Source organism: Polypterus senegalus, chromosome 10 (assembly GCF_016835505.1).
Source record: "Polypterus senegalus isolate Bchr_013 chromosome 10, ASM1683550v1, whole genome shotgun sequence".
Taxonomy (NCBI): domain Eukaryota; kingdom Metazoa; phylum Chordata; class Cladistia; order Polypteriformes; family Polypteridae; genus Polypterus; species Polypterus senegalus.
The window spans coordinates 91,965,209-91,989,617 of NC_053163.1; the positions used below are offsets into that span (position 1 = coordinate 91,965,209).

Consider the following 24,409-nt stretch of genomic DNA (forward strand, 5'->3'; position numbering starts at 1 on the left):
TCTTTTCTGTTTGGGCATTGTAGAATATATTTAAATGTTTCTTTAATGCTTTCAATGGGAAATAAGATTTTTTTCTGAAATTCTGTGGGAAGTTACATACTTTATTCCATTTTCTCCGGCTGTCAAAGCTCATCATGCTTTTGGAATTGTGCAAAACATGTGGTGACACTTTGCATGGGTCTCTCGCATTTCTTCATGGTTATTATTGCTGGTGAAAGCTGTTTGTGATGATCCACTGTAATTACTTTTGCTTCTAGCAGTTCTCTGTCCTTTCCTCTCTTCTACATGTTCCTTTTACTCACAGTCACTTTATCTTTCTATCCTTGTGTCTAGGTTCTGGGTCTTATCTGCTCTGGGTGCTCTGGATGTAGTGAAACTCAGTATCAAGCTGCGGATGGAGCCTGTAAAGAATGTAAAAGGTGTCCAAAAGGGCAGGAACTCAGTGAGGTGCGGAGCTGAAGGGGAAAGTCTGCCTACTAACACATCATTTACCCAATGATATCATATCTGTTTCTCACACTACTGATGTTATGCATGTTAGTAGCCTCCCCTGCATGCTTTTCACTTTGCCAATATTCAGGTTTAGACACATTTAAACAAATAACACTGAAAAAAACAGTATAATCCAAAATATGCTTTTATTGTGGCATTCAGGTAATCGTAATTGTCACTGGTTAGTTGGTTACAGAAATGATGCATCATGAAAATGTGCTCAAACGCATCTGCACAACTGGATATTTTAATGCTCAGTGCGTGACTCGCCATATATGGAGATTCACGCCCAAAGCAACACAAGGAAGTATCGCAGAAATAAAAAATTTAAAACCAATTCTTGCCAGCTTAATAAATATCTACTACCTATGTTTATATATCAAAGGCACTGATAAAAGTAAACAGCTCCTTATGTTCTGCTACTTCTTTGCAATTTGTGTTCCCTCGCCTCTCCGCGGCCAATTTTTGTGTTCTTTTTAGGATCCTGTCACATGCTATCAACACATCAACAGTCCCAAAATAAAGGGTGAAGCAGCCATTCTTTCTGAGACCTATTAGACACAGATTCCATAACATTCCTGGACCCTCTTACTAAGTTTTAGTCATCTTAAGACCCAAAGGCAGTGGCCATTGCCACCTTGGTATGGCAGCCATTTCAAATGGGTACCTGCATGTTTATAACTTACTGTATAAGCCAGTATTCTGACCTCCTTCATTTACTGTGATACTTGCTCTTCTACATGGTCGCCAGAGTTCACCAGTAAATGGACCTCAGATATATAGCAGAGGAATGCTTGCAAATGCCCTATGTACCCACAGCAATGCTGTGCACATCCAGATGCATAGAATGAATACATGTGTTGTGGTCAGTGGCTGCTGGAAGATCTCTTATGTCATTGGTATGCATATGTCCTATGGGCACAGAGCTTGCCTAATCATAAGGGCATAAGAAATTTGACAAACGAGAGGAGAGGAGACCATTCAGTTTGTTTAGTTAATAGCTAAGCTGTCCCAATATCTCATCCTTATTTTTCTTAAATCAGTAGTCAAGGTTTCTGTTTCAATTCTATGTCTCGGTAGTTTGCTCCAGGGGTCCCACAACTCTTTGCGTAAAGAAGTGCTTCCAGACTTCAGTTTTAAATACACATCTCCTTAATTTCCATTTATGTCCTCAAGTTCATGATTCACCCTAAAGCCGAAAGAATGTTGCTAGATCTAGTTTATCAATGCCTTTGAGAATTTTAAATACCTGGATTAGGCTGAGACTAGACAGGTTTAATTCTCTGAGTCTGTCAGAGTAGGACATGTCTTTATTTCTTGGCACTGCTATGTCTTTTTTGTACTGTGGTGACCACAACTGCACACAATACTCTGGATGTGGTCTTACTAGTGTATTATATAGTTTGAGCTTAGCATCCCTTGATTTAAATTCAACAGTTTTAATGATATAAGCTAAAATTTTTTGCCTTTTTAGTTGCTTCTGTGCATTGCTTAGTTGATGAAAATGTTGCATCAGCAGATACCCTTAAATCCTTTTCTGAGGTTGCTTCCTGTATGACAGCAGGCCCGCACCTAGGAAATTCTGGGCCCCAGGCAGCTGACAGAGTTCGGGCCCCTTTTGTATTTCAAATATGTGTGTATATTTTAAAACGCCACTTAAAGGGCGGGCCCCTATCTAGCTCGGGCCCCTGACAAGTGTCATGGTTGTACCCGCCCCAGGTGCGGGCCTGATGACAGTGTCTACCATCTTGTATTTGTAATTGATGTTCCTTTTGCAAATGTGTAGCACTTTTTTGGAATTCTATTTGCTGCTTCCTCTGTGTCTACCATCCCTCCAATTTTAGTGTCATCTGCGAATTTGCCAAGTTGACTAACTATACCAGAGTAAATGTCTTTAATATAAATCAGAGAAAGTAATGCACAGACCCCTGAGGGATTCCACTGATGACTTTACCCCATGTGGAGCAGTACTCCATCTGGCAGTACTGACCTCTTTCCTAATCACTTACATTGCCAGACCACTGACTGTGCTGCTGCATTTAATTATTCATACAGAAAGGTGCCATTAGGTTGTGGAATACTGAGTGCATCATTGTGTAATCAAGGGCTTCAGAGGAATGTATAATAATGCCACGTTATTTACCACACAAATGGCATGTAAAGTTTTTCTAATGCATAGATTAATCAGAAGAAGATCTGGACACACTCTCTGCCATCAGCTTTAGTCTGTAGTGTATATCTTCTGTCTTGAATAGCACCCCACGTCGTCGTTGTTGGGATCTTATCCTGAAAGTAAGTTGGGAAAACACTGAATCTATGAGCAGACACATAAAATTAAATGCTCACTACAGTGTTCATTCTGTTTACTTCAGTTATCCATTGACAAAGTTAGTCTGTTGAAAGGGCTTATGAAAAATTAAACTCTACTTTCCAGACCATGTGCTCTGCATATCCCCTTATCTCTGATGTCCCCACTAGTATCTGCTGTGGTTTTGATTTTGTAGCCATATGTAAAAGGTTTTTCACTAAATGCAACATGAAGCATCTTTAATTGCTGAGCACATTATCTCAGTAGCAAGCAAAAGAGACAATGCCTTTTTGCTGTTGTCCTAAACACAAAAACCAAACTTTCCACGGTGTAGACACAGTATCTGGAAATCTCACAGCCTAATAGGACCTTATAGAAATTAGCAGGATAAGCATCAGTTTCCGTCAGTTAGAACTCGGTCACACCCAATTTGCAGCCTACTGCATACCAGCTTTGACAAACAAAGGCCAGAGCTTATTCTTTTTTGAGCATGTGTGTTTTTTGTTTTTATCCCATGCAGGAGTGTGGCTCTGGCTTTGCAGCAGAGGCCTACTGCGTGGAGTGTAAAGAAGGCTGGTTTAGCACGGAACATGGCTTGGATCCATGTCGTCGCTGTACACAGTGTTCAGTAGAGAATCGGGAGGAAATTGCACCTTGTAAGGCTATTTCCAACTCCAAATGTGGCAGATGCAAAAAAGGGTAAGCATCGCCATTTACTTACAATTTAATTCTGTAGTTTTCCTTCTTTGTTAAGGACCAAAGTGATATCTACTGACTGTAAAAGTCATGAGCTGTGCTTTAGGCTAATTAGAAAGATATCCAATCTGATTCGCATGTATTTATTCAGCTGATGCTTTTCTTCAAAGTTTGAGTGTATTTAACTCGTAAATTACAAATGTTTTCATATTTCTACAACTGGAGAACTGGCAGGAGACAACTTCTTGTGGGTCAGGCATTGACTTGGAAGGGAATTGAATTAGCTTCCATATTTTTTACAGGGCATGTAGCACCTTGGGTTGTAGGTCACACTACCAGCTTGTTTTAGGACTGCATCTCTCATCCGTGCTTCCATCAGTTTCACTATGGTTTCAGAAACAGCTTGAGTCAATACATAATAAATCAGTTTTGTGTATCTAGCATTTTACATACAGTGAATATAACGAGTATTCGCCTCTTGAAAGTTTTCACATTTTAATGTTATTCAGTATTGAATCACAGTGGATATAATTTGGCTTTTTGCAGCTAACTAACAGAAAAACACTGATTAACATGAAAGTGAAAGCAGATTACTGAGAAGTGGTCTAAATTAATTACAAATATCCATCCATTATCCAACCCGCTATATCCTAACTACAAATATAAAGCACAAAATAATTCATTGAATAATTGATTTTTGACCACAGCAGTCATCACATGGCGGGACAGGTTGCACTTACAAATTGATCTTTTTTGTTATTCTAACCTTTATTGGCATTTCATTGACACATGCTATACCGATTAAAGACACAAGGTGTAAGGGATGAGAAAATAATCTAAGTACAGCCATTATTAGGTTAGTAGGGTAATATTATTTATTTTTCTGCTTCACAGCTGGGCAGATCAGTGCAAGCTTGAAGGTCCTGCAGAGCATATAGTGTAGGGAGGCAAAGTGACTACAGTTTTATTCCTCATGTTAAAACATAAATGCTCACTTGTCTTTTACTAAAATTCTGTGGTGTTTCAAACAGTTTTTACGAAGTGAAACGTTCAGATGGGGATACTGAGAAGGTTTGCTTCCCCTGCCAAACTGACAGTAGCTACGAGTGTCAAGGTGGTAGAATTCCATCAGGTAATTCCAAGTGGACTGTCATTTTAACTCATGATGAATCCCAAGGCAAATAATGAGCTTCGGCTTTTAACATCCTATCTCATATGCAAAATGCACTGTAAAGGCTATGATCTAACCTTTTTCTAAATAATGTAAGGCTGTTCAGTTGCTTCCAGCAAGCCTGTCCTTTTGCCAAAGTCTACATGTACAGACAAACCTTGTTTTATTAGGGCCTGCTGAGTTGATAGGTCATGGAAATTTTGGGTGCCCAGAAGCAAAGACACCAGCTTTTTCACCCTTTGTTATCTAGATGGCTCTACGACCCAGATCAATGATAATGCCAGCAGACAGCACAATTCCCAGCTCGGTGCAATCTTCGGTTCTTCCTGCACTCCTGTGGGTTTTAAAATTTATTCCACAATGCAAAGATGCACTATAACATCCATTATAATCTCTGAATTTACTCAGTTTCATTAAACATTGGTAAAGTTTTCTGCATAAAATTTCAGTCCTTTATCTCAAAAGAATAACAGAGACCCAGTTTTCAGTTATAGTGTATTGGCTGTAATTGTATCATTAAATCACTCAATTAGAACTAATGCCCAGTTAATCGATTATACATGAGGACAGTGAAGGCAATGCTTAAGTGTGTGGATATTTATTACATGACAGATTCGGATGTACTAGGGAATTTATTAGGCAATTAACATCCCTATAAATCCATAAAACAGTTGTCTTTGAGGAGAACATTTGAAAAGATATTTCCGTACCCATAATATATTCTTTAGGGAATAAGTAAAATTAACTGTTAGAAGGATACTTGAACAAAACTGTGAGCAGCAGAAAAAAATTAAAATTCAGAAAATCAATACTGCAGTGTTTAATGTTAATTTTGGTCATCTGTTATCTAATTCATTGACAATGATCTTTGAAAATGTGCTTAGTAAGTAGCCTGGAGGAACAACATTTGTGTTACTTCAAAGCCAACATATTTCTATCACATATTTGAATTCCCCTTCAATGCATTATGTGATTGAAAGTGTGACAGCGCCTCTTAGTGGCCACTTACGCACAAATATGAAAGTGGCAAAGAGCGCTTATTCAGTTTGATTCAATACGAAGTGCAGCACAATTTATCTTACATAGGCTTGGAGTGCTGTATAGGATCTAAAAATACAATATAATTTAAAATAAAACACAAACTACCTCCAGTATAAACATACAGTACAGACATATAAAATATCTGTCCACATAAACATGTTTGCTTTGGAGTTTAAAATTGTTTTCTGATGTATGTAAAATTACAGATATTGTTTCTTTTTAACATGTGTTTAATTTTATGATGATTGATTTTCTGTTTCTACCCTATTTTGTCCCCCATTTAAAAAAAGGAAAATAATATTGTATGTGTATGTTTGCGTGTGTATATGTATATATATATATATATGTATATATATATATATATATATATATACACACACATGCAAACATACACATACAATATTATTTTCCTTTTTTTATATATATAACTATAAAATCCATCCATTCATCCATTATCCAACCCGCTGTATCCTAACTACAGGGTCACGGGGGTCTGCTGGAGCCAATCCCAGCCAACACAGGCACAAGGCAGGAAACTAACCCCAGGCAGGATGCCAGCCCACCGCAAAACTATAAAATATACACTGTAAATAGTATACATATACATATATATATGAGCATGAGCATTGGTCTCTGGGGTTCATTCAGGAAGCTCAAAGTCAGGGTTCCCTTCCTTGATTCTCCACATGTGCCCTGTGGCTGTGGATGGACCACTGGTCCAGTGGTGTCTGAGCTGCACCCAAAGAGCCTTCACTCTCATATTCTTTTACAATATCCCCTTAGCAAACAAGATAATAGATTTATTCAGCTTCCTAATTCCATCTCAGGAGACACCATTGTAGAGCTCTGTGTAGTATTAAATGGCAATCTAATCTACAATGCAGATTTACCAGCAGTAAAGAGCTCTTATTTAATGTCCTTTGTGTTTATGAGCACATATTCCAATTGCACTATTCCTCTGATATATTTATATTTTTGCCTAGATCCCAGAACATCAACCACAACAGCGCAGATCGAAGGAAACCTTTCATCTGGTAACTTCAATGCAAAACTTCAGTCACCTCTGTCTTTTATAAACTGTTACCCTACATTTTATCCTTTCATCATGTGTGTCTTGTTTTATATAAAACATCTTTTAAACTTTGTTTCTTTGATTCATCCATCTATCCATTTTCTAACTCCTTTGTCCAGTTTATGATCAGTAGAATTTTGTTTTGTCCAAATATAGGTGTATTACTGTAGGACTGGCCTACCTTGTTGCATACTCCGATAGTACACCTTTTGTTAAACATTTAATTCATTTCAATAATATATACATTTTTGGCACCTTCCCTCTTTGTTTTTTACTCTAATTTTTGTGAAATGAAATTTGCACGTCCTGTTTTTCTTTTTCAGGCCCCTGAGATGTAGCATCAGGTTAGGTGACACCTAAACTCCTGTCCGCATTCCAGAGTTTTTCAATCAGGCCCTTCAAATCAGTTGACTCTCCACCTTCTTTTCATTCTGGCTTGTCAGTTTATTGAGACACTTGAAGATGTTTCTGATGTCTCTGGGTTCAGTTTGCTCCAGTTGCTGCAGTCCAAATTCTCCATTTTATTTTTTATTTAACCTACAGTTGAATTCAAAATAAATTCATTTTATTTTTATCCATTTGATTTAACACAAATTCTAATTGTTTGATGTCTCAAAAAAATAATGCATTACTTTAACATGCTGTCTTATCTAAGGATTAAAACTACATGACCAAATTCTAATGTTCCCTTCTTATTTTCTGTTTTCTACCTACTGCTCCCAGTAATGTTTTTAGTAATGTCTTCTACATTGCATACATGTTCCAAGTATGTTTAACTATTTTTATTCATTCACCCTCACCCTCATCTGTTTTTTTTTCTTAAAGAGGAAGGTTTATGTACAGTATAAACAATATTGGATCAACATGAAAAACATTCCCTAAAATTAAAAAATATATGTTTATAATGATTGATGCAGCATCATTTAGCACTGCTGCCTCCCTCTCAGCTCCACAGTTCTGTGTTGACATTCCAATTTAAGCACTGCCTTTATGAATGCTGCACTCTCTCCTCATGCCAGTGTGGTCATGTGGACATTCCTACCATATCTCAGAGTTAATTTAATTGGTATACCAGTCTGGGACCTCATTAAGTAAGTGTTGGCATGTTCAATAAACAAGAACCCCTCACATGTTAGCTCCTGGCTTGCACCTTCTTCCTGATAATGTAAGAATATGTAAAGATTTGCATCCTTAATGGCATCAAAAGTGAAAAAGAACACAATTGATAACCATTGTAAATGTGCTTTCAGGCAATACTGACATTCTTAAATAGGTATTTAAAAACAATTTTTACAAGCTTCATAACATAACACTTTCTAACACTCTTAATCCATTTTTGGGTCACAGGGTGCTGGAGCCTATTTGGCCAGTAGGGGGCACAATGCTGGAAACAGTCACCAATCAACCTAACCAGCATGTCTTTGGGGATGCTGCAAAAAACTGGAATACCTGGAGGAATACGGGAATAGGGAAACCTGCAAACTCCACATGGACAGCACGGGGTTCAAACCTATGATATTAGACCTCTGAGCTGATAAAGCAACCCACTATGACACCCATTAGTATTATGAATACATAAAAATAACTCTTACATTTCTTCACATGACACCACATATTCAGAAAAGAAAATCAAAATCTTCTTTTTAAAATAGACAATATATCCACTACAGTTCATATTATGCCTCTTTTACTGTCTCCGTGTAGTTTGTACTTTGTCCAAATATCCAGTTTCTGCAGGTTGTTTGGTTTTCCTCAGATTTCTTATATATGTGTACAAGATGGCAACTGATGGCTCTGGGTGTGTGTGTGAGTGCCCCATCTAAGACAGTGTTTTTGATGCAGAAAGTGGGTAAAGAAAATAAATGGATGTATGCATGTCCATCATACATATATCCACTCTTAACCTGCTACAGTAGGTAATTTCCTTGTTTTCATGATACAAGGGAAATTTGGAAACTGTTATTTGCAATATGTGTTCCAGAGCTCTGAAAAAATAGCTTTTAACACTGTAACATTTTCTTTAGAATCCAGTCGAATACCAGCTCCACCCATCTTCATGATTGCTGTTGGCTCAGTGTTCTTTACATTCATAGTGTTGCTGCTGATCTCAGCCATTACCTTCATCATGAGAAGGATCAGTGAGTATAAACTTCCTCCACTGCAGGGACTTCACGCAGTTAAAGACATAAATAAAAAGGCCAAATTGCTTCTTTATTATTATTCTATGTAAACATCTGTGTGACTAGTGAGCATGCACTCTGCTAATAACAAACATAAAGTGAAGTAAAATGAGCATTTTCCTTTAAGAATCGTTTTAGGATTAGGATTATTTCAATGAACTGAATGAAAAGTTAAGCTTGATAGAATTGGCTTGAGGAGCGGCATGTTGCACTTCTTGAGTGTAATCTCCACTTGGTGCACATAATGCAGATCCTGGAGCTAAGCAGCTGACTTAAAGTTAATGTAAGGGTTCAGTATTTGGACAAAGAAATCATCAGTGCTGAAAACTGCTGTTTGGTCAGTTGTGTACTCTACTGCAAGGGTTTAGTTATGGGAGCTCTAAGAGTCACAGATTTTGTTACAACCAAAATTAAATGAACGGCTAACGCATGAATAAAAAATGATTGTTTTGCATATTACATTTCCCATTTATACATTTCTATATGCATTATAATCATCAGTGTGAGTTTTCTACTCTTAATGCAAAATGATGTTGACGTTTATTCTTATATGACATTGTAAATAGCAATATAAGTGTGTGTTTGCAGTCTTCCATTTTAGGATACTCATTTATTTTTCTTTAAGAATAAATGATGATGCTATGTGAAAAGCAATGCATTCTTCCTAGCCATGACAACAGTAGTGACATTATAACATTAATAATAACAGTAATAACATTATCAAACCTGCTTAATTCAATTCATTGTTGTGAGAGGGGTGGCTGGTGCCTATCCCAGCAGTATTGGTCACAAGACAGGACTCATCACCGAACAGGGCACCCCTTTATTGGTGTTCACTCATGTACACAGGGACAGTTTACTCTTATGATTTAGCCAAACATACAAGTCAATTGAATGTGGGAGTTTAAAGGGAGGAAAACCAGAGTAAGGGCAGAATTCTCACAAAATTCACACTGAGAGCAACAGAATGCTTAATTTGAACTCAGAGTGCTGCATCAAATAAACATTTAACATACTATGTAATGGTAATTATACAATAAATAATTGATAGTTACTCTGAGAAAGTAAGACAATGAACAAAAAAGACAAGACACCAAATACATCCAGTAAAATACAAGATACATGCAAGACAAGATAGAATGAATAAAGTAACCGAAGATGATAAAACCCAAACATTAAACAGTACAACTAAATATGGCAAATAGGTTACAATCCATAAAGCCGATGGTAATAAGTTATAAGCAAGCAACTAATCCTTTTTAGGGCAGATTTAAGAGAGAAATAGGAATTTGAAATCCTAATGTGCAAATGTTACTTGTTTCTTATTGAAGGAACAATGACAAAAAAGGCTAGGTCATCAAATGTCTCAACTAACACTCATATTGGAGCCAGTGGAGCAAATATTCCTAGAAAGTTGGTAAGGCTGCAGAAGGTCTGCAGTGGTACCAATCCGTAAAAGATTTATCAGTCGGTAATATAATTGTAGTAATGCTGACAAGTTGCATCTGCTATTGGGTGAGTTACCAACAGAATGAGCTGGTATTTCAATCATTCAAATGAGCAGCTTCAGAGCCAGCTGCAGGAAAACCAATACAAATGCAAGCCTGCCACAGTCCCAAAACAATTCTAGTTGGCACAGCAACAGCAAGCAGCCTTTTAAGAATAAGTTACTTAAATGAAAGATATAAAGTGCAAAGAATCCATTTGACATGTGGTGCCAGTGGGTGCAGGTGCAGTGCTACATTGTTGTTAGAAGTGGGATGAGGATAACACCTTCAATCTGACTCCAAAAACTGCAGTGGAGACCTAAAATGGACATGCTAGACCACGTTGATGTGGAGATCTGGAACCTGGAATGCTGTTTGCAATATCAGCTCAGGAAGGAAGACGGCCGAGAGGTTGTTACCTCTGAAGTTCCACTACCACTTACCCATCTGTCAAGGTCCATTTGTCTGAATACTTAGCTAATGGCAGAGCCTCAGGCTTTTGGAGATGGGGAACAGTGTAGCAAATCGAGTTGCCAGTGACCCCATGTGAGCAGTGTATGCCAGAGTTGGTGCTAAAACTATGCAGTTAAAAGACAAGACATATGAGGCATTATACAGCAACCATTAAGGGAGAGTGTTAAAGTTGAGATATGGACTTGGAACACCATTTTTAGGGTCAGTTAAGTGTAGGAAGGGAGCCAAGAGATACATCTGCAGCTTCAGTTAAAGTGGTTTGCCTGCCTCAATTTGATGAACATTTCACTACAGTAAAAAGAAATACAATGTTAAACATCTCCGCTACACGGCATGAGAGTGCAACGTCAGTCTCCCAGCTGGACCATCTGATAACACAATACTCTACATCTCTGCTGTGCCAACCAACAACAAAGTGCTCAAGACTCGTACTGATATATCTTTGCCACTGGTCGCATGACTGCAGCAGAATCAAAGACCATCTCACCGCTTCAAAGAGTTTGTGCACTGTTGCAAGGAATTGGAAGTGGGGACAGCAACTTCAAAGAGAGAACTATGTCACGGTCCTGATAAGTTGTATCAGCTTGAGCATGAGTACCAAACAAAATGACATGGCAGTTCATGATAGAAATGAGAAGTTTCAGAGCCAGAGGCACAAAAACAAAATGGTAAGCCTGTGACAGCTGCAAACAAAATCCAGTTAGTACAGCAACAGTGAGCAGTCCTTGCAAGGATGGTGAGCTACCTAAAACAGCAATGTAAAAAAGCAAAGGTATACTGACATGTGGTACCACTGAGCACTGCAGTGGCATTAGCACTATGCTGTCGTATAGGTAATGTGTAACCTCACATGAATTTGCGTGCCAGTAGGCTAGTTTAGCACATTCTGAATTTTGAACAAAAGTGGCACCAAAAGGCTAGGAGATTAAACATTACAGTAATCAAGCTGAGAAGAAATAAAGACATTGATAAATCATTCAGCATCTTTTTGGAAACAAAGAAGTAAAAATAATTTGAAAAATGAAACTTTTCCAAGAACATTAATATGGGTATTACAGAATGAAGTGGAGACAGATCATCCCCAGATCAAGTTTGAGGGGCCTGGATAACTGAGCCACCAGCATTAGGCCATATACTAGCTATTTAAAGTATTAAAATAACAGTCCTCCCTTAGTTTCATTTCAGATAGAGAGCAGCAATGCATTTATATATGGAAAGACCTTCTCTTTTTCAATTGAAATGCCATGGTAGATATAACATGTAAATATGTCTGTGAGAGGTTTAGCAGTGAAATGCAGGTTATCCTTCTACAGCCCACTTTGCTGCAAAATGCACAGGGCACATAGAGATTTAGAAATACAAAGCAGTAATGGAAAAGTATATAACTCTCCATTATTTTGTTCAAAAAGACAAATATTGCAAATGTTTAACCCAAAAAAAACTGCCTGCTAAAGTAACTCAAAGGCAAAAAGTAAATAACAAATCAGAGATCCTACTCACAATCTGTAAGATCCAAGAGTGGAATTATACTTATTATCAGTCTAGAAGCACTGCAAGCAGTACCTTTAAGTGGTTAAAATGACATTCGTATTACCAATAAGAAAATCAAGTTTTACATTATCAAAAAGCACAGCAAGATCAAAATGCTACATCACACAGGGTAAGTAATTTGCAATTTTAAGTGTGGTGATCTCATTACAAAAGGCACAATCATCTGTCTTAAAATAATTAAAGTTACAATATAACTGCAAGGTAGCAATATATCCAGACTATAACAAGTGAAGTTATGTGGGAAAAGGTGGCTCAGTGGGTACAGTTTCAAGGTACAACGGTATCCTGGGTTGACTTGTCTCCATTATCTGCATCCCCTGTGTGAGTGAGCCCATGCATGTGTATGAGTGTGCCATGTGATAGACTGGCATAGCATTCAGAGTTGATTCCTGTCTTGTGCCTGATGTTGTTGGGTTTGGCCCCAACCTCTGCAACTGTGAATTGTGTTAAACGGGAGTAAAAATGGATAAAAGTTATTCTGGAGGTAGTTGTTTAGGTGAAGACATGCTGCCATATCGAGATCCCTGACTGAATCTTCAGATCTCAGTGAAACACACCTACAGATAAAGAGCAGCTTACAGAATTAGACATGAAGGGGAGTACATTATCCAAAGAGTTCTGTAGGATCAGAAAATGAGAAGAAGTTAGTTGGCATTTCCTAGATAACAATTTAGCAGTATGACTTGTGAAAAGGAGACACCCAAAGAGTTGGGTTGGGGCAACACCTTGGTGACCCTGTATAACTTATTTTTGTTCAACAAAACCTTCAAAGTGCAGTAATTATGGAGACGTTTTCCCAGGTGCTAGTTGAAAACAGCAGTGTAAACAAGATGGCCATTTCCCAGTTTATATGGTCATGTGGCAAAAAGGGGGGTGTCCAGGCGAACAGGCAACAGAAGTGACGTTAGCAATAGAGTGGCTGTCAATCTTTCGTTCTCCAGAGAGAGGAGAAGAGAAGGGATTAGAACATAGCGCCATCCCCTGGTTCAGCGGGTAATTACCGTCATCAAAGCCCTTAAGCTGCCTTTCATGTGCACACATGTGACACACTAAATACAATAAAATCAAATTAAATAAATAGAGAAGTTAGGGAATAGAGTGTATCATCCCCCTTTATTGGAGCCTGTTATGTTTACAAAGACACAATCAGCTTTATTTTTAAAAAAAGCAAGTAATCTGGAAGATAATAGGAGGTCATGTGACTATTTTATGTATTGAGAATAAATCTTGTTTTACAGTTGGCAAAGCCACGGAGTATCATGCTAATAATCACTATGTAAACTAAAACCTCCAGGGTCACTGTACATCTTAATATTTCACAAAATTATCAAACTCATTTAGAACCGTATGTCCTTTTTCTAAACTTGCTTTCATAGTCACAGTGTGCTAGAGACCATCCTCACCACATCATATGTAAGGCAGGCCGACCCTGGAGTAGAATTCAGTATTCAAATAAGAAGGTTAGCATTACTTACTAGTGTTACATCTATAGACAGAAAAGTAAATACGAGTTATGAGTACAATGTACAATATATGATACTGTCACACTGAATACAAAAACACAACTGTAAACCTACTTTTGCCCACCCCTGCATATAAAACAATCTTCAACAATGCACAATTGCACTTGTGCCCATCTGGTCTTGGACAAAGTAGGTGGAAATCTGAGTACTCAGAGAAAGCTCACTTTCACACAAAGAGCATACACAGGCTAGGCCCTGAAATAGACCAATTCTCTCATCCATTGTTTTTTTACTAACCCTTACTGAGCCATGCTACAAATAAGTGTGTTGTGAGGGCAGTTTCCACAGCACCATGACACTGCCACTATAGAAAGAGGCCCATTTAGCAGTTAAAATGAACCATTTTTTTCTTTAACTGCCCATCCGGTTTTCAAACTCATTGTTTCCAGGTCAAGGACACAGAAAGTTAGATTCTATTCTGAAGATTGGGAGCACAACTGCAGGTTGGTTCACTAGTAGGCTTACTCACATGTATACATCAAGTTAACAAATTATTTGTTCCTTGAAAGAGCAAACCTTCATGTACACCAGTATGACAAAAAGCAGGTTTAAATTCACAATATGGTGGCTTTTGTAGAGGGTTTGTATGTTCTCTACAAGCTTGTGTTGTTTTCGTTTATGGACTCCAGTTTCCACCCATAGTAAGTCAGTAAGTGTGCACACTGCAGTGGACTTGTCGTAATTCACTGTGCTGGTTGCTGCTGGAATTGTACACAGATTTCCATGACTCCAAACTAGGAAAGCAGGTATCAAAGTAAATTGAATGAACTGTAGTGCTCTTCAGTAAGCTAGCATCCCATCCAGGGTCGGCTCCTGCCACCTTCCCTATGGTACAGAATGTGAGCTTATGGGCATGATAGCTCAAAAAGGAATGACCCAGTCCAAACAAAACTTGGTACACCTGTTGGCATTGTACAGTGTAGGAAGCTGGTAGATTGTTCTCTGCACAGATAATGACTTTGCATTGACCTGCACTATGTTATTGCTAAAATTAAACCTTTATCTATGGAAATTTATGTGTTTGAAATAATACATTTTTCTGTCATAATACTCAGAAGTATAATTTATTGAACACTTTAAGTTTTATAACTAGCATTGAGGTTATATCTAATTGTGACATGTTGCATGTTGATTAGCACTTGCAAGATTTTCACCATGCATGTTAGAGTAATGATGCCATAATAAATATCGTACTGTCTTTAGTAAATTACTTTGTATTTTTTCTGTACAGTTTCAAATCCTAAAATCCCTTCTGCTCTGAAGGATTCTCCTAAAGATTGTCCTGAAAAACTCACACAAGACCCCAAACAGAAGCTGATGGCTACGAAAGACTCGTTCAAAGAGCAAAAATTTAAAGAGTCACAGACCTTATTCAAGTAAGTATTACTGAGAATAACCAGTAAAATGCCATGTTAATCTTCTTTCCAGCACACACACACACATACTTCTTTTCACTTACAAAAGTGAGGCAAACTTCAAGCATAATTCTCCCACTCCTCCCACACTTTGTGGTTAGGAATACATAAAATAATGCACTGAGATACATTCTGATCTCAACATTCTGTTGCTTTGTGGTAGATGATCTCATTTTTGCAGTTAATATCTTATGGTTATCATAAATGTTATGACATATGGTACACAAAACTGAATGAGTGGATCTTATTCAATGCCCAGGATCTGTAGCCATGTCTTATTATCATCAAAAAGATTTAAGTCAGGAGCACTTAATGAGCACATCACTAAGATGGGATATTTTTTCTTGGTAGTGTTGAGTGGCAAACTTTGCCAAAGCATTTTTCACAGCATACTGTGATGTTGTTCATCAGATTTGTACCTGAAAATTTGCTGTACAACTAGCGTAGATTTTTTTCCCCCCAGTGCTCCTTGATGTTTTGCAAGGCCAGTGTGATGTGACAAAGCTGTAGCAGCCATGTTGGATGGGAATGTCAAAACCTGATTTGCATTACCTGCCTAATTTGTGCTGTACATGCGCAGAACTTTCACACATGCGCGCAGTATGCATACTCCACCTTATACGTCATGGTGCTTCTTGATCTGCTTTGTGCAGGCATGATGTCACTACCTGATCAATACTCTAGTCCTAACTGCATGTCGCAAGAGTTAAAAAAAATATAAAATACTCATGGTATTTTCATTTGAAGTGTATATTAGCTGACCATAATGAGAATACAGTGATCTCTCGCTATATCGCGCTTCGACTTTCGCGGCTTCACTCCATCGCGGATTTTAAATGTAAGCATATTTAAATATATATCACGGATTTTTCGCTGGTTCGCGGATTTCTGCGGACAATGGGCCTTTTAATTTATGGTACATGCTTCCTCAGTTTGTTTGCCCAGTTGATTTCATACAAGGGGCACTATTGGCAGATGGCTTAGAAGCTACCCAGTCAGAGCATGTATTACATATTAACTAAAACTCCTCAATGATATACGATGTGCTTCCTGAGTGGATTGTTTGCTTTTCTCTGTCTTTCTCTGACATTCTCTGCGCCTGACGGAGGGGGTGTGAGCAGAGGGGCTGTTTGCCTAGAGGATATGGACGCTCCTCTAAGAAATTCCGCTTTATCGCGGTGGCCCAAAAGCACGTATTGATTTTTTGATTGTTTGCTTTAATCTCGCGCGCTCTCTCTCTCTGACGTTCTCTGCTCCTGACGGAGGAGATGTGAGCAGAGGGGATGTTTGCACAGAGGCTGTTTGTTTAGAAGATACGGAGGCTACTCTAAAAAATGCTGAAAGACTACCTTCACATTGCTCCCTTCTTTGTGGCTGCTTTGTCGCGGTGCTCATACTTAAAAGCCCAACAGCACGTATTGATTTTTTGATTGTTTGTTTTTCTGTCGCTCTCTCTATCTCTTTGACATTCTCTGCTCCTGACTGCGCTCGTTTGAAGAAAAGATATGTTTGCATTCTTTTAATTGTGAGAAAGAACTGTCATCTCTGTCTTGTCATGGAGCAAAGTTTAAACTTTCGACTAAAGGGTGTTATTTCATATCTAGAGGGCTCTAATAATGTTAACAATGTGGGAGAGTTTATAAGGGCTTAAAATATATAAAAATAACTATACAAACATATGGTTTCTACTTCGCGGATTTTCACCTATCGCGGGGGGTTCTGGAACGCAACCCCCGCGATGTATTATGAAAATACTTGTTCTGCATAGATTAATTTTAATTTGTGTCTGCACTGCTGGAATAACCATGTTGTGCTACTTGCTAAGTAGTGCAGATTGAGTAGTGACAGGGACAGCTTCCCAAGCATATAACACTGAACTCTTGCATCACAGGCTTTGCGAGCATTAGCCATAGTGATAGAAGCTCAAGAAATGCAAATGTAACAAGAGTGCTTTTATTCAAGAATGAAACTGAATATTTTTTTTTTAATTTGGTTTTTACTCTGTTTTATTCTTGAATAAAAGCTCACTTGTTTTGTAGAGTTATTAGAGACTCAAATCAAATGTATGTGTTTATAATATAATAGTAACAATAACAGCAGCCCATCACTCAAAGAACTAAATGCAGGGAGGACCCGGGATCAAACCAGCAACGTCTTGATTATGAAGCAGCAGTTCTTACCCTGTGAAAGATGTAAACACAACATGCATGCAAATATCTTTACTTTTCAGTTTTCACACTCTGACAGAAGCATATACAGTACAATTGAACAATTATTCAAGAATAAAACCAAAGAAAAAGCACACTTGTTTTGTTACACCCTTTGTTGAAGGTGTGTATTTGATATTTGAACTTCAGTCTTCACACATTATACACTTCACGTCAACACTTTATCAGTATTAGTATTACGTATGAAAAAAATGTTTTATTTATGTGTGCAACATTTTTTGTTTCGCAAGAAATGTCATCCTAGATTTACACAGATTGTTGTAGACATGGAACACATATGAAATGTATATATTTGAAATAATGATATATTATTTTCCTATACAATTCCAGGCACCCCACTCCCATATAAACAATCTTTAGCTTTGTTTATTTTGTGTCTGACTTCAGCTGTCTTTTTGGTGGATGGGATAGCAGGCTGCCTGCCTGCGGCCGATTGACAGATTTGCAAAAATAAAGGCAGAATCAGTGCGTAATTAACACAGTGATGAGGAGGTGCGAGTAAAATTAAGGTGGTCTGACATTACGAATATTTTCACAGACTTCAGGGATTCTAGTGTTAATACTTGTTCAGTTTTTGTTTCCTCATTGACTTCAATGCATTTCACAAAGTTCACCAAAAATCTGAATTCAGCTTTTTAGTCAATTAGATAGAAGTGAATCTACTGTATCAGGGTTCGTTGATCACTGTTTCTCGGGCTGAAACTTCAGAACGTAACCCCAGATTGTTTCTGGAACTAAGTTTATGTAGAATTTAAAATGTAAATAAAGAAAACTGAAAATAAAAATTACAAACAATATTATAGTAAATGCACCTGTCATTGTTTGTTAAATTCTGTGTGCAGCTTGCATGTTCATCCTGTGATGAATTAACAGTTAATAGCATTAAGTAAAAGGCTTAGGTTGGCTTTTTAAATGGAGTTCAGAATTTAACTGAAAGAGAGAAAGATGGGTTTTGAATTGACTGAATTGAGAAATTCAGATGAAGCACTGTGTTAAAGACATAGGAGAAAAAAACAAAGGGATATGTAAAATACAAAGGGATGGAGGTGGTGGAGTGTAACTAGATAAACAGCCCTTACACCTAAAGATGCCAAAGAAAGCATAAAGTAGAAGGAGGTCATGGATGTTAATTGAGCCTGTGTACAGTACGTAATGAAAAAAGCTATGAACAGAATGATATAATTCCTGGAGAAGCTCCAAAAATTCAGGACAGCAGAACTTAATCACACTTTAATACTTATTAAGATTTTTCATACCTTTGTACCTTCCCAACACTCAGCACTGGGTAACATTTTCCAGGATCTGGGTGAGAGGCTTCTGTGTAAATTTAGCAGAAAAACATTCTTATTTGCTAGATTCCATGGGTAATGTTTTTATGTGTATTTTCCATACTATTAGACTACAAAGCTCACCGAATCTTGAAAAAGAACCTCAGCATCATGCAATTGTAATAAATGTCACTACCAACGTTAAATCACACAGTGAAGAGGAAGATGAAATGGAGGAGCTTTCAAAGGACATACAGCTATCAAAAGAAGAGGTAAGTCAAAGTTGGATGCTGCAGCTTATAAACAGTAATTTTATAAAGATGATATAAATGATTGAAATATGATTTAAAACTGCTGCAAAATTGTATCAATAAAAACAATGGAAGAAAAGACAACAAGTTACTTTTTGGGTAATTTGTTGAAGAAATTTCAGTTTAGTGAAATTAACTGTGAGAGCATGTAGTCGAAAAAACTTTACTCTATCTTCAAAGAAGAGAGTCACGGACCCCAAATGAGAATGCAGAATGCAGTTTCTTTACTCACACAGATCATGCATAAAAATCTCATCCACGGAGTTAGCAATTAATTAAACAATTTATTTTCCTTTATACTTTTCTATTACCGTTACCTCATCTAATACATTACGCCATCTGACTCTTAATATGCATAACTTTATTATTCCATCCAATGAATTAGTGGCACCAGTATTTTCTGACTCCTGCCGACTCTCCCATTTACCTGAATGTTGCTTCATTAATTGGGGAGTTCTGCAGACTCTTCTATTGATTTTAGCACCTCTTCATTAAGTCATCATTTTATGGTTTTCTTCAGGATAGACCACAAGTCTATCATAAAATGGCTGCTTGTGCGTAAGATGCTCCTTCATCATGATGGTGTTTTTTGGGGGTGGACGGGGTAAAGCAACCAAATTTATGCATTCTTTGTCCAAATCCTTATACTAATAGGGCCAAGAAGCCATAATATTATTTATCCTGTTCTGCCACCAACTATTTCTGTCTATATGGCCCTAAGTATCCCAGTTCCTAATAGCACTGCTAAACACTGTCCCACAAACATTTTTTTTTTGCTTATACCTTTTTCTACAAACTTTATTATGTTTGTATTATACCCTTTGTCTAATTTGGCATGTTTAATCCTAATTCCCAAAATCATACAATTTATATCCTAATACTGTATCTAATCCTAATCCAAAATTCATAATACATTAAAATTGCCATGTGTTCCTTCCTTCTATATCAATTATCATTACACAAATAAAATTTACATCCACCATGAAAAAACAGTAGTTATCAAACAAATGGTACTACTGTATATTTTCACCTTATACTAATGGATTTTATACATTTAAGTCCTGAGAGTCCCTATTCTTAAAACAATTGTTATATACCATCACTTACATTTACAATCATTCTTCTCAGTTAACAAATTTCCCTTTATGTTAAACTCTATATTATTAATTCTGTTATTAAAATCAGTATCCGAAAAGAAAAGTTTAAATTGGACTGACTTTAATTGATAATGCTGCAAGTGCTAATATGATGATAATCACTAATACAGTAATAGTCATGTGTTAGACTGATTACATATAAACATTAATCCTTAAAGACAACTTGTTGTCTCACACCAAGTATTCAATGGGTTTATAAAAATATTTATCTAAAAATATTTACTCTTAACACAATGCTTTTAGTTTAGCTACTGACCATGTTATGCACTCAGATTTTCTAAACTATTCAATTACATTATCCCAATTCCTATACAGGTTAAACACCAAACAATTTAAATTCATAATAATCATGCAGTATTTCCATTAAGGAACAATACTGACAAATATTAAAAAAAAAATGTTGCCTATATAAAAGAGTTAATTTACCTTGTTGTGGTTGCAGATGATTAGCTTTTCCTCCTATGCCATCCATAGCTCCATGGTTCAAATTCTCTTTGAAAGAAAGGTTGCTTCAGAAAAAATAGATATTAGGGTGTGATTCAATTCCTAAGGCAAGAAGAATTCAAGTACCTGGTCATAACACACTATCAAGCAAGTGGATGAAAACAAGATTACAGTGTTCATTTCAAGGAGGAAAAAGAAAGAACAGTCCCAACAATAGAACTGCAAAGAAGAAGCAAACATAGTTAAGGTTGAATGTGAGTCTTGCAAAGTAAAAGTGTGACAAAATTCTATGGTGACAATTTAGTATGCTAGTCAGTCCTGGGGTCCAACACCCCAAGACACAGTATTTAATATGATAATCTGGTCTTGGGGTCCAGTACTACAAATCAAAAGGATATTAATATCTGAAACACCTGATCCAATGCAGACAGATGTTATCTACGATTTGGGACCCACAGTGATCTTTAGAAGTCAACGGTCACCAGCACAGTTAAGTTGTTGGCTGTAGGAATCCATGATCCCTTTAAATGGAACTTGAGTATAGTATCCAGTAGTCAGCTGGCTGATGGCCTGGTCTATGGCTGGATTCTCTCTCTGGTATGGCTTGTTTCCCCTTGGAATCACATAATTTCTTCATTTACAGACCTTTATTACAGCTCAGTCTCCAGGTTCAAATTCAAGTGCTGTTATCAACAATGTGCTAGGAAAAATAACTTTTACCTGCAGGTGTAAAGAATTTGAGAGTTTTGCCCAATGTTAGTCAGTATTGCAATACATAATCTGTAATCTGTAAAAGTTACATATGGATCCCAAAAATAATGTCTCAGGAGGTGTTAGACATGTTTCATTGGGGGTACGCCTTATCAACTATAATGCTTGCAGTAAAACAGATGGTCATTTTATCTAATCTGTGCTTGTATTTTGGGCAATAAATCCTTTAATTAAATTTTCCCTTTATAGTTATATCCAGTTTGGTTATTATTGTAAATTCCACTTAACTGAAAATCTGTCCATCATAACGAGTAATTAATCACAATATAAAATAAAAGCTATCTGTAATCAGCGCATGCTCCCAACCTCTCTGAATAAACATTCAGTTGTCTCACATACCCTTTGCTGCTATGAAAATAACTTGAAAAACTAAAATTAATTTTCTATAATGACAAAATCAGCTTTTTCTCTCTTACTGACACCTGTGTCAATTTTGCTATATTTGTACAGTATATATATATTTTGTAGGGACTGTAGAGCAAAAGTAAATCAGTCAGTGAAAAACCCTGAGACCGGCCCCATTAATATAATGACTAATAAGATGACCAGTTTATTACTAATATTTTTAAAGGAAATAAATCCCACTCCCCCATCATTTCTTAGACATAATATTGAATTTTCAAATACATGGACCATTCTTTTAATATGTTTTAATCACATACAATATTTTTCCTCAAACATGTCATCTTACATCATAACTAAAGCAATTTACATATTGGGCACTATCATTCCCAAGTAGGACTTTCTGGGAAGCCCTAAATTTCCTGATTGAACCCAAACCATGGGTTTGGTGGACCAAAAGTAAATTGCTGTTGGTACCAATTTTGGTGGCCTATTAATTCAGTGCTCCCTAATTGAATGCTTCCTTAGCATTTTAACCAAAGCAGCCTTCTGCTAAGATTATTTGGCACTCCACCTGGAGCCTCCTAGGGATAATCCACCAAAGTGATCTCACTCCTTATTTGTAGTAAACAACCAATCACAGGTCAGTATCCACTGTACTAAGATAACCTCACCAAAGTGATCTTGCTCCATTTTTGTAGTAAACGATCAACCCCAAGCCAGTATCCGATAACCGAGTCCTTCCTGGTTAATCTACAGTACTATTACAGTAGCCATTTATCAAAAATGAACTTTTCCAACCCCAGAAGTAATGGAGCCCTTTCTAGTTTATCTACTATTACAGTAGCCATTTACCAAAAATGAACTGTCACAACCCTAGATCATCACGTCAGAGAGGTATTCAATAGGATTTCCACCTGCTCTCCACTCACTCCAATGGAGCTACCTAGTCTAATTCAATGAGACGGCCTTCCACTTTGGAGGTGTGCAGATCTGTTTCACAGTGATCAGCCCAAGTATGCCACCAAAGCAGTATTAAGCAGGAATCTTTTGCCTCCCATACAGCCCTTCACTGGTTTTGCTGGAAGAATAAATACCTGTAGTGAAGCAGTATCCAAGGAATTTCGCCTACTGAGTCTCCCAATGGTATACTTAAACTATATTGGGGCAGTATTGTATCAATCTATACAGTAACTACTCTATAGGCGTTCCATTTATTTACAAAAATCCCCCAATTTGATCCCTCAGTTCTGCACTTTCTGCACTCTTTAGCTCTTGCAGGGCTAAATATCCATGAAACTGACACAAAAAAATTTAGTAGCAAAAATGCTGGCCTATAAAGGGCACCATGTTTTTGTCATTTCCTGGGGTCTCACCCTGTTCTCTGGAGCACTTGTGCCTCTTCCTAATCATGTCAGAGTCACCAAACAGTACAGCAACTCTGAAATTGAATATAATGTTCATAACACTATAAATTCCAAATGTATTCAGCTTTTCCTATTGACGGCTCATGATCTTTACTAAATATTTCAAATAAATTTATCAAATGTGTTATAGAAACCTTATCTTTTGGTAATAAAATATGACCATGATAACATGGGTGTAATAGAGTCATGCAGAATCATTTCACATCTAAAAGAAAGAATGACAGCTGGTGGAATTATATATTTTCTAGTATTAATCATGTATTTATTGGTAGCATAATTTGTACAACCATATATTAGTATGTTGTGTTCATGTAATATTAAGAGTAGGCCTTAAACATCATTACTGTAATTACTTTTTAATTTAGTTTTACATGATTTCCAAATTCAACACATAATTTACATAATCTTAATTTAATTTATTTTAAAAAGATATTGGTTCACTTTCCCTACAAGCTCTGTGATCACACTAAGGCAAGAATTACTATATACCATAAATTATCTGTGCTGTTTTTATAACAGGGTCTTTTTGCTAAAACTAACTGGTCCCCATGTGGGTACATTCATATCTGTGCCCTGCGTCCATCCACTGTTGCTTCCTTCTGGCAACTCCTATCTTCCTAGCATACATTGGGTTCAGAAAATAGATGGATGGATGGTGATGAGGCAAGTGTACCATAGCTCAGGGCCTCTACATATGACAATGCAGCCATGTAGACAGTGAGTGAGAATGAATTCAAACGAATGGCTCTTTTCCTGTTATTTGTAACAAAATAAATAATTGACTTTGCAGAAGAAAGGAATTTAACCCTGTTTTTCAATCTTTGCTGAATCCACTATATATTGGAATACTGCAGTACCCCCAATGCATGCATACTATACTCTAACTAAAGTGACCTTGTCTTCTTCACTTTTCTCTCACTTATTGTTCTTCATTGCAGATGAAGCAGAAACTGGAGGAGATCAATGGATTAGCAAAAGGCAAGTATAGAAAGTACTGAGTCGGGAATGTGTTTTGTTAAGTATGGAAAAACCTCTCTCTCTTATGTTGAAT

At 37.1% G+C, this 24,409-nt stretch overlaps 1 protein-coding gene across 2 annotated transcripts in view; it reads left to right on the forward strand.

Annotated features, from left to right (window-relative positions):
• The window catches only part of LOC120537320 (tumor necrosis factor receptor superfamily member EDAR-like), a 44,741-nt gene that overhangs the window by 13,273 nt on the left and 7,059 nt on the right, over window positions 1-24,409 (forward strand). Inside the window, exons 3-10 of one of the 2 annotated variants that reach the window (XM_039766186.1) lie at window positions 334-447; window positions 3,321-3,499; window positions 4,528-4,628; window positions 6,692-6,742; window positions 8,805-8,918; window positions 15,227-15,371; window positions 19,037-19,178; window positions 24,297-24,336. In XM_039766186.1, the coding sequence (XP_039622120.1) occupies window positions 334-447; window positions 3,321-3,499; window positions 4,528-4,628; window positions 6,692-6,742; window positions 8,805-8,918; window positions 15,227-15,371; window positions 19,037-19,178; window positions 24,297-24,336 (886 nt within the window). The remainder of the gene's footprint in view (window positions 1-333; window positions 448-3,320; window positions 3,500-4,527; window positions 4,629-6,691; window positions 6,743-8,804; window positions 8,919-15,226; window positions 15,372-19,036; window positions 19,179-24,296; window positions 24,337-24,409) is intronic. The other variant, XM_039766187.1, reaches the window with a different exon arrangement.